We start from the raw sequence: 16,717 nt of genomic DNA on the forward strand, positions 1-16,717 counted from the left end.
TTCTGAAGATGTCGCATAGTGCTTCCTGTATTGCAAGAGAGGTGGTTCTCCATTTGACTTGCTGTAGTGAAACAGCAAAACTAGTAATTGTGGTGAATGTTATAGATATATTGCTGTCTTTCTTTTCTTTTTTTTTATTGCACTCAGCAAAAATACGGTGTTCACAGAAAGTTCAAGCTGCTTGGTCCGAAGAAAATGTGATTCATATTGAATCATTTGGAAGCAGACTGAACCAAACCTGCTGCAGTCATTCTCGTCCTGCTCTTTGGAAGCATTTTGCCCTTATTTAGGGGACTTCAGCAAAAAAATCAAAGCTGTGTCATTGCTGCAGCTTAAGGTTGCGGTTGCGCGTCAGCTACTTTGCATGTGTTGTATCCCTATGTTTTGGGGCTGCTCTGACAACTGGGTAATGTTTTATCAGAAAAAAGAGTTTGGATTAGCTCATTGTGTTGGGGTACGGTGGTCTGGGAAATTTGGAGAAGTGGTAACAGTCATATACAGAAGGAAAGTTGTGTAGTTCCCTGCCTGTGATGCAAGGGATGGGTTTGTAACTGTTTTTGGCAGAAAGCAAGCTTACATGCCTTTGAGGGATGAAACATGTTTCCTTAATGGAGTTAATCGTGCAGTGTTGCATTTTATCCAGATGTGTGTACACCACTGAGAAAAACACAGTTTAAAGTTGTAGTGCAGATGGAACCTTTCCTCATACATAGGAATATCTGTATGGTTTTCCCATTTTTCTTAACACTAGGGGTCATGATATTGGCCATGCCTGATGGGAAAGGCAGGTGGAAATCTTGTAGTCGTGCCAGAGATGCTCTGAGAGGAAGTGTTTAAAATAACTAAACTTTGGTCCTCTGGGTCAGCTTAAAGTATCTGGCTCTAAAGGAAACCGACTGCATCAGGTGATGGCTGAACCACTGAATATAGCGTCCGTGGTGTGGGGCAGCTGCGGTTGGGGTGAGCTTCAGGCCAAAACAAGGTCAGTTGTGAAGGGTCAAGATTGAAGGGCTTTGGTTAGACCTGGGACAACCAACCCAAAGCAAGCAGCCATCCAGCAGAGCAGCGTGTTCAGCTGGTTACACTGAAATATCCCAACTCCGTTTGTATTACACCTAGGAGAAAATGACTGGATAAAGGTAGAGACACAGTATGGGTAAAATGAATGTAATGAGCACATCTGAAGTTGGACAACCAGGATGGTGGCAAAGCCGGAAGGATGAATATCTGGACCCAAATGTAATTTTGTGGGTGCTGTTGACCTGAAGCAGGGACAGCCTGTTACTGCTGTAAATCATCAGTGAAACCAGAGAATATATGTCTGACAGTGGATTTGCTGGATACTTTTAAATTATGTATCATCTTAAATGGGTAAATTAAGTTAACATGTGGAAGACTGGCTTAATGAAATTCTGCTGCTGCTGAATCTTTCTCTGCGCAAGCCCATCTTGAACTTAATGCCACTTCCAATTAAGGTTTGGGGAGCTGGCTTTGGGTGGAAGTGTAAATCCCTGCTTTGGACAGGAGAGTAGCTTGACAGTATTCTCTAGAGAAGATTAGAAAGCCAAATATCTAGTGAAGGCTTAAATTATAATTTTTTTTTTGTTTACTTTCCTGATTAACAGCTAGAGCGAGGCTGAGACTTGAATAGATGCCATTGTTCTGCAACAAATGCTTAAGTCTCCCACATTGTCCAAAACGATATTTTTTGCTTTCATCTTGCAAGAGCTGTTTGGAACAGTGTCCGAGGCCTTAGAGAAAAGACAAAGGAGAAGGCAGAATCACTTTTATTTTCATGAAACACTCTAGACCAAGGTAACGATTGCAAATGGTCCCAGTCGTTGTCTTCCAACATCACCACTGCATCCCGTATCTCGGGGTTGGCAGCTCTCTGCCTTCCCTGCCATGTGCCTGTCCCTGGCCCTCTCTCCCTTGCCAGCTGCCGCCGTCCCCGTTGTGGTTTTCTGTACAGCACGGTGATCCCAATGACAATTTGAAATCCTGGTGATCGGCTCATGTTAAGTGAGTTCAATACCAGGGCACCAGCTAGTGTGCTGAGGATGGAGGGCCAGACTCAGAAACCTTCAGATAAAGCTGTCCTGCAGGAATCTGCTCGGACACTTTTTTTTTATGGGAGTTGAGCAAGACTGACATGCTGCGAGGGGTCACTCCCAGGCTAATCTTGGCTGGGTGACACACAGGGTATGTCGCACCTCTTCCCCGTTTGGACTCAGATTCCTCTGTGTATTTGGGGATTAGCAGGGGTTTGAGTGACTTGGAAATAAAACTAAAGCAAAACCAACCCAAGAGGTTTTATTGCTTAAAGGGACTTGTTGGAGGGAAGTTCAAGGCTTTTTCAGGTAGTGCTCTTTATGGCAGTCTGACAAATGAATCACACTGATTAACCGTTACAAGGCGTCTCTGTCTTTCTGCCTATTTTTATCTCTGAGCTTATCTTCTGTTCATGATTAGCTGTTGTGTAACTGAATATTTCAGTTAGTCCAGGTGAAATGATACACTGCTCAAATATAATCAGATCCTCCTATTGCAGCATAATAAATGTGATACTTGCATGCTTTTTTGTAAAAACAAGAAAAGCTTAGGAAGTGGTTTAGGGTTGCATGCACTTGAAATATGGGCATGGCAGTAATCTAGCTATTAATTTGTTTGCTGCTTGACTTCTTAGGGGGTAAGAGGTGCAACGGCGCTTTTGATACACCAAGTTAGATCAGCTTGTGCCCCCATACAGAATGTTCTGGGGATTTTTTGGTGTCTTCTCAAAATCAGTTTTCTGAGTGCAGGGCAGCAGGGAGCCAGGGTAGCTGACTGAATGTTGCTTTGAAGAGACCCTGGAAATAATATTCTTGCTGTGGTTTTGTGCCAAATACATTAGCTTATTTTTTGGACCTTAGAATGGTTTTGACACAGGATCGAAGTTTAATTGTCTGCCTGTTCTACTTATATTAAGATAAAAGAATTTCTGAAAACAGGATGTCTGTATGTGAGCACATACACATCACCAACACTTGTGTGGGGGGTTTTGCAGGAGTGCTCCTGCAGTAGCAAGTTTTGAATTTAAGATGAAGGAGCTGATGGATATATTTTGGCAGAACTCAGCTGTCCTACAGGATTCAAGCTTAATTTTCATGTAGCTGATTAATGCATTGATAGCCATGCTGGCAGGTATTGTGGTTAAGCTGGATTCCAGTATGCCACTGATTATTTTGACGACTGAAATACTGTACTTTTTTGGTTCTGTAAGAAATACCGTAGGAGACCTTCACAGCCCTCCTCTCCACAGTGCTATAATCTTGCTTTGGGAAGTGTGTTTTGGGACCAAAGTTTGGTGGGGGCAGATTGAGGGATGGATAATGGGATGTGGAGCCTTTCACCTCTAATTGCCAGTTTGATTTTTAAGTCAGGACACTAGTAATTTGAAAGCTAGCTATTGCTCAGCCATGGGAAGTGGAATTTTACATTCAGAGAAGTGTACTTTTGGTCTCTTCTTCCTTATAGTATGGTATGGGCAGAAGTAACCTTTAGAGGTAGTTGTTAATATAAATTTTAAAGCTTTAATTTGTAAACAATTCAGTAGCCAGAATAATAGAAATGTTACTCTTGGGTGTCTTGGTGGAAAGGAAGAAAAGATGCTGCTCTAAATTGTACTGGGCGATTTGTTCCCACAAATAAACACCTTGCTGTGCAGTGTCAAGGGCACAAGGACCACCGAGTCTCCATGGTGTATGCACGGCAGTTACTGGGGTGTATTGTGGTGGTTTAATGAACCAGCATGTTCTCCTGATGGCTGTTTCTTCCACTGCATCACCCAGAAATTCATTGTTTTTTTTAAAAAAAAAAAAGTTTCTCTGTGGTCGCAGAGAGAAAATATGAACCAGATGTAAATCTCAAATCTGCAGACAGCCAGAAACAATAGCTCCTGTGGAGACAGTTTTCCTCGAAGTGGATAAAGACAGCCTCTGCTCTGAAGCCTGAAAACCTGGCAGTTAAAAACTCTGATGGTGAATATTGCTGCTGCTGAAAGCACAGGAGTGTCGGGGGGGCTCTGCAGTGGCTCCAGGCCCCGCAACCCGCAGGGGCTCTGTGTGTTACGAGGGTCCTTGTAGCAGCTCACAGTGGGATGCCTGAAGCCAAGCGCTTGCCGTATGACTGCTATGTTCAGGTGTCTGTCCCCACATCACTCTCCTTGGACCCAGGTGCTGCCTCTGGACTTTGTCACTGGGTGTCCTGCAGTTCCTCAAAGTAACTTTGATTTAGTCCAAGGGAAAAACAACTTTTTGGTACAACTACTATGCACCGCACTAAAAGGGAGGTGAGTTTTTACATTTTTCTCCCCCCGCTTTTGTTACATGGAGAAGAGAAGCAGGAAAAATACCACGAAGAGCAGGAGATAGAGGTTGGGGTGATCTCCGAAAGGCTCAACAGCAATGACAGGTCATTGGTCCATGACCGAGTTACTCAACTAATACGGTTTCTAGCAATTCCCGAGTTGTCAGGAGTATTTTGGGTTTGACGTGTTTCTAGGGGGAATAATCTTCATTCACTGTCTGCAGCATTAATTGCATCAGGTAAAAATGAAACAGACTCTCTTAGCTTCTGACTTTGCAGAGAGCAAGTGCCATTCACATGTACGTACAACCACTCTGTTCATGACATCCTTCTCGTGTCACTGCTTTTATCTGATGTAGATTACTGGGACTAGATCACCCAGTATAGGCTCTTGCAGCATCTCTCCAGCAGTAGAGTAATTTTTTATGTCACTGGTGTTCATCCTATTTGTCCTTTCTACTGCGATGCACAAAAGTGAATAACCTACTTCAAAAAGATAGCTTTGATTATTGTACCCTGTTGTAATTCAGCAGACTTTCTGGCCTTCATAGATCCTAAAAGCTGCATATATAGAGATGCCTTAAGCATGTATTCAGACCACTGCAGTCTTTTCATTCATGTCTTATGCTAAAGCATGGGAAAAAGGTCCCTAAATTTGTGTGTCAACATGTTAAGCACACTTGAAAATTTTGCAAGGCTGTGTCAGAAATAATTTTTGCGTGTTTACTAAATCAAATTATATCCTGTTTTGCAGAGTTCTTATTCGAATGGGCAAAAGTAAAGCTTAATACTTTCAAAACCAAAAGTGAGATGAAACCCACACTCATTTAGGACAACAAATAGGGAACTGCCATAAAGAAATCTGTCATTTCATGGCAGCCGGGGAAGTATCACCAAGTTAGACTGGGAGTGCCAAGACGACTGTTTCCATTGTACAGATGCCCAATTTTATAACTGCTTTCTCCATTTTATACAAATAGCTGGATGAAATAAGGAGATCTTCTTTCTTCTTCCTATACTGGCCATGCTTAAAACTGTCATCATCTAGATTTTGGAGAAGGAAGTTGAGCTGGCAAGTCTCATGCGAGCCCTGGTTCTCTTGAATTTCTCCTGTGTCGTGCTGCAAACGTTGCTGAGCAAGAGTTGTGGGTGGCTTCGTAGATATGGATGGCTCTTGGCTGCGTAGGGGAATGCCTTGGACCTCGTGTGTGTATAGATACACATGCTGTTTTTCCATAACAGGCGTGCTTATTGCCTTTTGGAAATTAAGAACTTTTTGAGTTGCCCTGTATCAAAGTTTTTGGGCCTTACTTGATCCAAGTTGATTATGTGTTTACTGGAATGAACTTTCCTATCTCCATCACAGCAGGGTCAAGGCAGAGAGACATGTGAATTGCTGGCTTTCCTGTTTCTTCTGCTGCCTAATCCGTCTTGTACTCAGACTGGGATGATCTGCGTGTGGTAGTTTTGGGGAAATTCCTATTTCTAAGCACAGTAGGAACATGTTTTAGCATGCAGGAGATACCACAGCATGGTGGCGTGCATCACTAGTATTGCCACATGAAGGATGCCCACCTACTTGCATGTTAAATAATTTGACATGAAACATTGAAATAAGGCCACGTTATAACCTGACTATTTTCCTCTGTTACCAATGACTAAGGCAGGGCCTCCCAAAAATATCTGGGCCCCCAGGGGTAGGAGGCAGACCTTGTGACTCCACAGCTTGCTCTGTGTTTTGCTTTTTATGCAGCAGCTGTTAAAGGAGCTTTGTGCCTTGTCCCCACTGCAGTCGTTAGGAAGTAGGGTCAGGAAATGGAAGGCCAGAATAGATGAATTTGTGGAAGAAATCCTGGTACATTTTTAGCTGCTGTTCAATGGTATGAAAACTTGATTTTAAAGCCTGCTGGGCAGGATCCTTTCCTTATGGGGGATACAAGAGAAAAAACTCAAATTCTGGCTGGATAGGGGAAACTTTAAAAAGTGGCATATGAGGCTAGAGACGTAGCTTCTCTCTTGCATTGACTACCAAAGGGCTGAAGCTTGTCAGAAGCCCTAGCTGCTTGGCAAGTCCTCCTTGCTGTAAGCTGATACTACAATGGTGATGTGCATTGGGGTGAATATGTGAAGCAACAGCTTCTTTGGTAGGAGGAAGAAGTGGGGCTGTGAGGGTTGGTATGACTAGATTGTTTCCATGTTGGGAGACGGCCAGAAGGCTCGGTCTAGTGTTCGCAGCACTATTATCTGGCTGAAGGAGCTGATCTATCTGAAAACTGTTTTTTAAGGCTTTGGTTTTAGCTGGAGCAACTTCCCCCACACTGATGTGCAGTTGAGGTTACTTGAACACTGATGCTGGGCTGGAGGCATGGTGATGGATGGGAGGTAAAGTCCAAGGCAGACAGGATCTGTCATTGAACCGCACCTCCCTTTAACTATCGTTAGGCTTGTAAACACGTGGGAAGAGAAGGAATTAATGAGAACGCAAAACCATCAAAGATGAAGTTGGCAGAGGAACAAAAAGCGTAAGCTGGACATAATTTGCTGAGATAAAGGAAAGTTGCAGGCGCTGCGATAACAGTGCCTGTGTGACAGACAGGAACGCAGTAAGTGATGTGACATGCCGCTTGCTGTCTCACTTCATGTCAGAGATGTGCACCGAGTTAGCCCAAGGTCTGCAACTCTTTCTTTACTGCCTCAGCAACTTACCAGCCCCTGGAGCTATTCAGATAACTAAGATGACAGAGTGAATTTTGGGAGGATCTCCTGCAGCTTTCTTTGAGCCCTTCCTTGTCTGAGCTGACATAGCAACTTAATCTAAAATGAATTGAAATTCATGGTCTCTTGGATCCCAAACCCTCTACTTAAAGTAGTAGTCTACTTCTGCAGCACTGGAAGGCAAAAAATCAGGAGTATCTAGTAAGTGCATCGTGGATCCTCTGAAAGGTGTTTTATATTTTAGCTAAAATAAAGTACAATGGGAGGGTCATTTCTCATGTAGCCCTTACTGGGCTTGCTGTTTTGCCTGTGCCAGGAGACTGGATGCAGTTCTCTCTCCCAAAAGGCCTCTTCACTGTGCTGAGCGTGATCTGCCTGGATGTTAAGGGTAGGGCATGGAGAAAACAAGTACTCGATGTACTTGTATAGCTCGTCTTGTTGGAAGCTGACAATCCTTTCTAGTAGGCTTTGTCTACACACCCCTCTGTTTGCAAAGCAACAGTCTGTCAGTCGCTTTTGCCTTTCAAAGCCTTGCTTCACACTGCTTAAAAGAACCAAAAGGAACTTTTTTTTAGTTCTTCGTAACACTGGATTATTCATCTAACTTTCTCCAGACATTAAAATAACAGTTAAAAAGCCCTTAAATATTCCTACCTACCTAGCCCCCATGAAGTTGGGGCTTTAAAAATGCCTCTACCGTTCATGAGACTCAATCAAGAGTTGCCTTGTGCTGCTGGCCTTTAGCTCCTGCGCTGAGGGACTGATCTTTCGCCATGGACCAGCAGGAGCAGCTCAGAGAAGAGGGTAGAAGCAGTCGCTGTGCTTCCCTGATCCTGAGCAATACCGCGTGTCGCTGGGCTGGTCCCCCGCTGTAATTTATAGCAGCCTGGCTGCTGCCGCCGGTCCTGGCTGGCAGTGGCCGCAAGGGCCTGCTGAGAGGGCTGTGGATGAGCAGGGATGAAGCAAGCTGTGGACTTGGCCCTCTCTTCACCCTGCTTATGCCTGCCTCAGCAGGGAGCCTGGAGAGAGGAGTAGCGAAGCTGCTTTGCCAGCTCTCTGCCATTGGAAGACCTTCAAGCTTTGGGAGATGTTCCCAAGTCCAGCTCTGCAGAGTTAAGTACAGCGCTATAACAGACAGTAATTGCATCTCGTCCAAGAGTTTGTGACTTGAAGCTCAACCCCGTGGCATGAAAACGTTAGTACACACAGCTTTTCTAAGCAGAAACAGGGAGCATGCTAATGTGCAGTGCTTCTAATGCAGTTGTCTTGAATGCCTTCTCCTACCTTGTACTGAACATGCTGACATTTGAGGGCATAAAAATACTGCTCTGCTTGCATGCTCCAAGCCCAGTTTCCGTTTTGCAGCTCTGTCTCAAATGGTAAAGCTCTTGTGTATGGCCAGCTTTTTATATCTTGGCCTATAGGGCAAAGGGAAGAGGGTAACATAGGTTAACAGTGTGTCATTGAAGGGAGAGTAATGTTTGATAGTAGAGAGAGAATAGTGCTCATTTGGTGTATAATGTCACAAATTGCTTCATATTTAACTGTATGTAGAGATACTGTCCTGGAAGTATTTTGCAAATTACTCAGAGCAATGTCAACTCTAGCAATTGGTTGCATTCAGTATAAATATTTTGAGTTATTCATTACCATTAGCAGAAAATAGTAATTCTTGTAAATAGTCATTCTTCTATCTTGCACCTTCTCTTTTTTTAAATGAAACTTGGCAGGACCAACCACTCCTTCCTCATGCCAAATTATGCACTATGGAGTTCAGTCCATCAAAATTTATTGTTACAGTTGATGTAAATTGCATCTAATGGGCAGATGAGTCATGGCTGCGCTGACAGCCAGCATTGCATCCTAAAGGCACATATGAGCAGGCTGGAAGCAAAGGCATAATAAGCAGGGCTTATCTCCATTTCCCCCTTCACGTGGCAGTTTTCTTAGTGCTGCTACAGAAGTCCTGGGATGCCGCTTTTTGCTCAGGTCACTTGCATTGTGGTTGCAGTGGCCTTAAATTGTCCTAGCTATTGCTCCCAGTGTAGACTTTTGAACACAAGCCAAGTGAATCCTTTTTGATTTCCAAACAAATTAAGAGGCTTGTTTAAAAAGCAATAACTTAACATGCTTTATTGCTTTTCTTGTAAACACCAGTTCTTTTAAGTCTGTAATACAAACTTTTATTGCATATCCCAGGATTACAGAGCTGCAGCTGGTTATTGATAACACTGCTCTCCATTATGGACCAGCAAGTCTTGCTTTTTCCCCTTAGTGTTGTCGCTGCAATGACAACCGCTATATGGCAGTGCCAAGGAGAGTGGGCTGTGGGTGAGGGCAAATCTGATAATGTAGCAGGATTTTAAGGTCTCTTGTAGGCTTTTTATAGTGGGAACAGACCATTAGGACACGGTTCCTGTAGTTCACCCCCCATCCCGTTGAAAAATTAATTGGGGGGTGGGGTAGGGTGGGAACACTACACTCAAAACTGGGGAGCATCATCTTACTGCTTTCCTGTGCTCCTAAGTCTCCTGATGCTGGATGCTTTTGTTGGATTGAGGATCAGTTTGGGTTATATAGCACCTAATGCCTATGGTCCAGCCCTAACCTGGAGGCACTAACGTCAGCGTTTGGTAGCACTGGGAAACCAGTTTGGAATGCAGATGAGGAGGGGCTTCTGCCCTGCTGCGAAACCTTTTGAGGCTGATGTGGAGAATCCAGCTTTGCACTGGAGCAAGTCCAAACCCCTCTTCCCATTCTGGTTGTGAAGTATGAGGTAAATAAAAACCTAATCGTTATTTTGCGGAAGGGCTTTTGGAGGCTTTTAGAAGTAGAGGAAGATGACAGCTACGGAACGGGAATGTCCAGAACTGTGGTAGCATTTGTTAAGCTACTGGCAAGAAAGAGTTTACTGCAGCCTTCTGTAACTTCATTTAAAATGTGATATAATTACTGTTTACGCTGCAGCCTAAAGCTGCTTCCTGTTTCCAGTATAGTAATTATGCCAGAGGCACACCACTTATTTCAAGTGTATCAGCCCAGGATATGGTCTTTACCACATTAATAGGAAGTACCTTCAAATTGTTATACTTGGCAATAACTATATCCTGGAGTAACAAACTTCTCGCCATTCAGCTTGCGAGTTTATAAGCATCTGCTGACAAGAATAAACAGGAAAGCATCGTTCCCCTCTCCCCTGCCCCACTGCTCTAAATGCAATTAATTAATCTTAAAGATGGTTTTAAAGGAGGACCTAATTTGAAGATACTGCTGGTGACACCGGTATATGCTAAAGAAGGGGATCTGTGTTCACCCAGTGTTATTGCTGCTCAATGTTCACCCGGTGCTGTTGCCAATACGTTGGGCTGAGGAATGGGAAAGCTGGAAGTTGCCTCGACAGTACAGTAACTCCGAAACAGAGTTGGTGTCCCCAAACAGCTTGCTACCGATCCATTTTGCTGCTGTGGGGTGGAGTATACCACGCTGGGGTGAGTAATGGCCTTCTCAGAGGGTTGGTCACCAGGAGGAAATGCCACATCAAGCGGTGATTTAATTCTGCAGCTTGACTTGGATATTTGGCAGTGGCTGTTGTTGGCCTCCTGGATTTCTTATTGTAGCAACTTGTTTTAATTTCTTGAACCAGCCTGAAGCACCATATTTACTGACTTTTGTTTCCAACGAGAAAATATGTATATTTTAATTAATCCAAGCTGAAGTTAAAAAGAAAACAAGCCTCTGCATTGGAGGGGATTAAGGGACTGGAGTCCTTTGGCTCTTTTTTCCTATGGGATTCAATCTGAGTGCTCGTTTCACTACTTTTTGCACTCCAAGCCTGTCCAGCTTGCTCTGTCATGGCAGGATGGTCTGGTGGTATTGAATGCGTGCTGCTTTCTGGCTGCTGTTGCTACATCAGTGAAACCTGCATGAGGTTTTTTTGGACTCTGAAGCGCACAATGCTTGAGACTTCATCCTTAGTTCTGCTTAAAAACTTCCCCGGCACTTCCTTCATTGCTGAGCGTGGTCTGCTTCGGGGGCTCGGTGAGCTGCACACACCATCGTGCCAGCGGGGGAAGTTTGGATGGGCTGTACGATACCGCACGGCACAGCTTACCGGGGAAACGCCCCGGCATCCTGGGCTGCCTTGGAGTACAGATGGAAGAGGAAATTACTGTTGCTTGCGTCCATCTTCAATAAGAGGAACAATTAACTTTGACAGGCAACCTCGGTGCGTGCTATTCCTTTCCCCATAACCTGGAACTGGCAGGCAGCTTTGAAAGGGCCTCGTGCATCCTGGCTGTCACAGGAGAACTGACCGTCTGGATAAACATTTCCAGTAGGATTGGAGAGTTTCCTGAACACCCTCTGTTCCCTCTGAGTTAGTGCTGGTACGAGGGGGGATTCCTGGAGATGGTTGCGCCTGTGCCAAGCACATTTTGCGCCATGTGAGCCAGCTCCTTACCTAGGAAGCAGCAGACTTGGGTGCTGTGCTCTCATGGCTCCACGTGCTGGTGGGGTTGGATCCCAAAGGCATCTTCTACCTAAATATTGGCAGGGGGCTTTTCCATTCCCTCGCTGTTATGGACCGTGAATGCTTTGTGGGGACTGCAGGGGTTAGTCAGGTTTGTATCTCTCACGGTGATTAACTCTCTACAACTTCGATTGTATTGGATTTGGCCAGTGGATGCTAAGTGGGGGTAGCTACACACTTAATGCTGTACTTAATCCCTGCAGGTCCTTCCATCTACTTAAGAGTCTCCATCCACTGCAGTGCTGATGCCTTCTTGTCTGCAACGGCTGCAGTTATTAATTACAGGAAGAAAACAGAATAATGCTTCTTGGAGGGAAAGCTGACTCGCCCCTAAATGCATGTTCACCTATTTGGCCAGTGTAAAATGAGCAGGACTGGAGCTGACTGGCAGCAGGTTTTTTAAGTTTGTCTACTTATTCCTGTCACAGCTTCTTACTGCTTTGAATCCCATTCTGCTATTAAGTCAGCTTCTCAAGGCTATCTCGCCATACAACTTCAGTGTTTCCATATAGATCTATCCAAGTGTTCTTGATCAGTAAAGCAAATTAGTATTTTCCTGTACTCTCTCTTACAATTGTGCTTCAAACAAGGACTAGGCTCCAAGGTGGTCACTGCTAGTAAGAGGCGTACATTTGGCAGGACTTGAAATACTTGTTTGAAGGTTAAAGGCTGCTGTCAGCCGCGGTTTGCTGTTAAAGTAATCTTTAGTGGGACTGTCTTACGGACAGTCTTTGTTCACTTTTGTTCTGCTGGATGCTGAGGGAAAGCCTTGCCATGCCAATGTCCTAGACTGGGTATTGGGAAGAATCTAACCGATGCTAATGCTGGAGAGGATGCGTTTAAAATTATCCTGGCCTGGAACTGCCAGCGGCCCAGGCTCTGCTTCAGAAGAGCAAAGCCAGGAAGGAGGAGATTTCCAGGGCCCAACCGGGGCTCTTTGGCCAGGCCATCATGCCAGTTCTGTTCTCATGATGCACAAGGGAGGAGAGGAAAAAATAGCTTTTGACTTGTTTTTTGTGTGTGTGTGTGTGTGTGAAAGGATTTGGAATATTTGTGGAAGGCAGTGGAGGGAGAATCTGCTTGTTGGTTCTCCCTCCCCTTTTTTTTTCTTTTCCATGCAGGTGGTTGCCATTAAGGTGAGGTGTGTTGTGAATTGCTATCTATTCACTGGCATCCATTTCTCCAGGCAGATGCTTTGCTTGCAGCCTTTCTTGAGACGGCACCTGCACGTACTCCGGGTCTGCATGGTTTCCTAGCCAGTGCAAGCTTAGCAGCCATGCTGATGAACACGGGTGTTGGCTATAAAGGTGCTTCTCTGGGCTTTGCGTGGGGAGCAGCCTGTGAAAATAAGCTGTAAAACTTCAAAGCGTATTTGGAGTGAGAGTAGCGTTCCCCTCGAGGATGGAGAAGTGCTGCTGTTAACCTAACAAACCAGAGCTTTTTGGGGGTAGAAAGGGGATAGTACAAGAACTCTCATAGCACATGCTGGATATTCTTGTGTGTTCATTGACTTTGGTTGGAAAAAAACCCAGGGAGACTTTTTCAGTAAAGCTGAGACTTCACAGAACAACTGAGTGACCCCACATTCCCATTCTCCCCCTCTCTGTTGTACCAGCTCTGCTCACCTGACCCTTGGTAATGTGGTTCTGTTCATTAAGCCACGAGCAAACAACGTTTTTCTTCTGTCTGGATTTTCACCAGTATATGGGGCTAAACTGACTTCCTGAGGAGGGATGTGAATGCCTCCAGGGCTGGGGAGCAGTGAGACTTGGGGCGGGGGAAGAATAGGATGCATTCAGCGGCAGTGAGACCAGATCAACTCACTGTCTCTTGAAGTCTCCCCCCCGAAAGGGTATATGAGTATCAGACCAGTGCTAGGTTCTGTTTTCACATTTTTAGCTAACTTAAGAACCTGGGAGAAACTACTTCCCTTGTATTTTTGAGGGTACCTTCTGGTAAGTTTTTCAATTTTTTTTTTTTTTTTTCCTGTACACAGTACTTAAAATGCTGCTAGCTATAAATCATACAAATACCACTTTGTGTCTGTCTACTGAAGTTACAATTGGTGTTAAGTCCCTACTGTTTCTGCATGATTGGAAGCAGGAGGTGCTAATGCAAGAAACAAAATACAAGAAATAATAACCTTTTAATGTATTTTTGTTGGTTGAAGGAAAGATGTAATGACTTCCGCTTATTGTTGCTTTATGTTTCTGCAGGGATGTGAAAGCAGGAAATATTCTTCTTGGAGAAGATGGCTCAGTGCAAATTGCAGGTAACTTTCCTGGTGGCTTTGAATAAACTTTAGGTGTAACCATGCATCCAAAGAGATGGTTTAATGATCAAGAAGAAACCTACATAAAAATGTTAGCTTCAAGAAGCCCCACAGGTCTTGAAAGAAACAAAATGAAACCAACAGTACCAAAAAATCCAACAGTAAACAAACCACAAACCAACCAACCAAAAAAAAAAAAAAAACCCCAACCCAGAATTTATTACATCTTGTTATCTTAAAATACCATTCTTTGGAATAATGACAATCAGCATGAATAAATTGTTTGACTGTTAAGTCCTCAGAATCAATAGATTAGATTAAAATTCTTGGCATAAGCTAGTCAGTTTTTTAAAACAGCAAGTTCATAGGCTTGGAAGAGGACTGCACAGACCACTGATTTATCATCAGTGTGTAAGGTGGTTTTCAAAAGGACTGTGGTGAGCGGTGGGTAGATTCATCAGAAGGAAATTGATATGTCTGATGGTAAAAGTCGCTTGCAACTTTTGCCTTAACCAGAGATCTGCTGCTCGGACTGCTCGTGTGGATGCTCCCTAGTCCGTGTCAGTTGAAGCGAGTGGCAGAGTGCATGTTTGACCGACTGCCCTAACCCAGCCCCAGCTGGGGGGAACTGAAAATCTTGGAAGCAGACGTGCAAGCTGAGGGACGGGTAGGGGAGCCTGTTAAGACAGTTGCTTTAGCTAATACACGTGTGCCCGGAGGAGATGTCTTTGTAGTCACTGCTGTCACGAGCTGCATCAACACGGGTATGTTGGAAATAGTCCTTGGTGTGGATGGATCAGATGTCTGGAAAAGGGTGTTGTGTGGTGGGGGTTCCCCCCCGTACTATTCTGGTCTTTTATTTTATACATGCTTCTGCAGACTTCACTCTTCTTTCCAGAAATCAAGAGTTGTTGTTATTGTTATAGACTATTAAGTAAGACAAGACTTGTGAAGAGTACATTTAGAACCTGTGAGCCTTGTTTTTCCTCCTCTTCCCAGTGTGCCATTTTCCTCTCCTGAGTACAATTCCTCTCTGACTATCCTTTCCCTCAGGCCTGTGCTCTTCCCGTGAATCTTGCGGTGCCTTTCCAGTCCTTGTGCCACTTCTAGCTGGAGGGCAGAGTTCGCATCTGGTCCTGCCATCTTAGCAAACATGCTGGTCCAAGTTGAACCTTTTCAGTCCCATGTTTAATTGGAAAGAGCCATATCTGTTTGTGATAAGGTCAGGGTTGTTTTGGTTTGTTTTTATTTTTTAACGCCTTGTCCTGCTGGTGAAGGCGCAGCAGTGGGTCAAGCCAGTGTGCTGGGGGTTAAGGGACAGGGCTTTGCAGCTGTGTGGCAATGACTGTCCTGTCAGGCAGAAGGGTGTGCTGCATTGTGTAGTGCCGAGAGGTACGGACTCCTTTGGTGTATCTGTGCCTGGATTTGCATCTTGGAATGAAAGGTGTAGATTTTCCACCAGGAGGCAGAATGCATTGCAATGCACATGTTTGCTTTTTATAGGTAGCTCTTCTGCCTCTGCAGAAGGCAGTAAGCCCTTTTACAGGACATAACACCTAAAACACAGGACATGTGTTTAAAACCTGAAGTTGCTTTGTTTTCTTTTTTAAGTCTCCCAGTGCTCTTAATGCCTGCTGTTGTATTTCTAATGAGGTGTAAATAATTCAATCCCATGTGGTAGCTGATGGAAGGTAAGGTGTGGCTTCTAAAAATGCTCAAAGGAGCGAACTTGATACAGTGAAATCCTACAGTTTTTTCCATAATGGGGCCAAGATGTAACATTTTGGATTTGTAATTGTATGGAGCTTTACATTATGTGCTGGGAGAGGCTGCAAATAGCTGTTGCATTAGGGCACTGCACTGTTATCCCAAGTGTTTCTGCCAGCCTAGCAGAAAGCTGCTTGAGTTTCTCTTCTACAAGGGTGCCAGGGCTTGGCTTCTTTTTTGTTAAGGCTTACTGGTAATAGGTACCTGTTCATGGTTTTGTTTTTTTTTTTTTCTTCCTGCTGAATAATTTTTAGTTGATAAGTAGTTTTAAGGTTGACTAGTCTTACTTGTATGAATTTTGGAGGATTTATTTTGTCTGTAATTTGTACATGTTGCACTGGACTGAACTGGTTGCTAGTGGTTTATATGTGCAATGTTTAAATGATGAACTACATCTCTCTGCATAGCCTGTGAAAGCAACCTTGCGAGATATGCCAAATTTCCTCTACAAATTCTTTCTTTGCACATGCAAAAGGACTAACCCGGTAACCTTTCATGAGAGACAGCAGAGCGACTAAACTCAACCAAGGTCAGCAAGTTCACCACAGTGGCAAGAAGTACTTTCGTTTCTGCGAAGGCAACTGACTTGAAAGAAACAAAAATAAATGAATGACTGAATACTAGAGAAGAGGCTGACCTGGTCATAACATGAGACTTCATTTCTGTGGGAATTTCTGACACTTAAGCTTCCTTTCCTCCTGACCCAGGATGAAATAGCAAAATTTCTTGTGAATTTTTTGACGAGGAAAAAAATGCTGGAAGCAAACCAATCCCAATAAAGTGAGTTTTGTTTCAGCAAGATCAAAGCACTTGCCTTTGACAATAATATTAATGCATATTATGAATAATTCTGTTGATTGTCGAGTGCTTCAGTTATCAGCTGGATGATATCACTGTGTTCCCATGACACAAACGTGTTTTAAGTTCTGCTGGAAAGTTACACCACAAGGCAAAAGAAAAAGATTCATCAGCTTTGGAATGAAGCCTGAGGGTTAGAGTGAATGGGGCACCTCCCTTGAAGGAGCTGGTGTGGTGTACATTAAAAATGCAAATAATGTAGCAGGAAAGAATGACTTCAATTCTTTTAT

At 44.0% G+C, this 16,717-nt stretch overlaps 1 protein-coding gene across 2 annotated transcripts in view; it reads left to right on the forward strand.

The window, feature by feature from the left end:
• OXSR1 (oxidative stress responsive kinase 1) overlaps positions 1-16,717 on the forward strand; it is a 93,303-nt gene that overhangs the window by 43,771 nt on the left and 32,815 nt on the right. For both annotated transcript variants that reach the window (XM_075728196.1, XM_075728197.1), the window contains exon 5: positions 13,807-13,862. In XM_075728196.1, coding sequence (XP_075584311.1) covers positions 13,807-13,862 — 56 coding nt within the window. The remainder of the gene's footprint in view (positions 1-13,806; positions 13,863-16,717) is intronic.

Source organism: Pelecanus crispus, chromosome 2, assembly GCF_030463565.1.
Source record: "Pelecanus crispus isolate bPelCri1 chromosome 2, bPelCri1.pri, whole genome shotgun sequence".
NCBI lineage: Eukaryota > Metazoa > Chordata > Aves > Pelecaniformes > Pelecanidae > Pelecanus > Pelecanus crispus.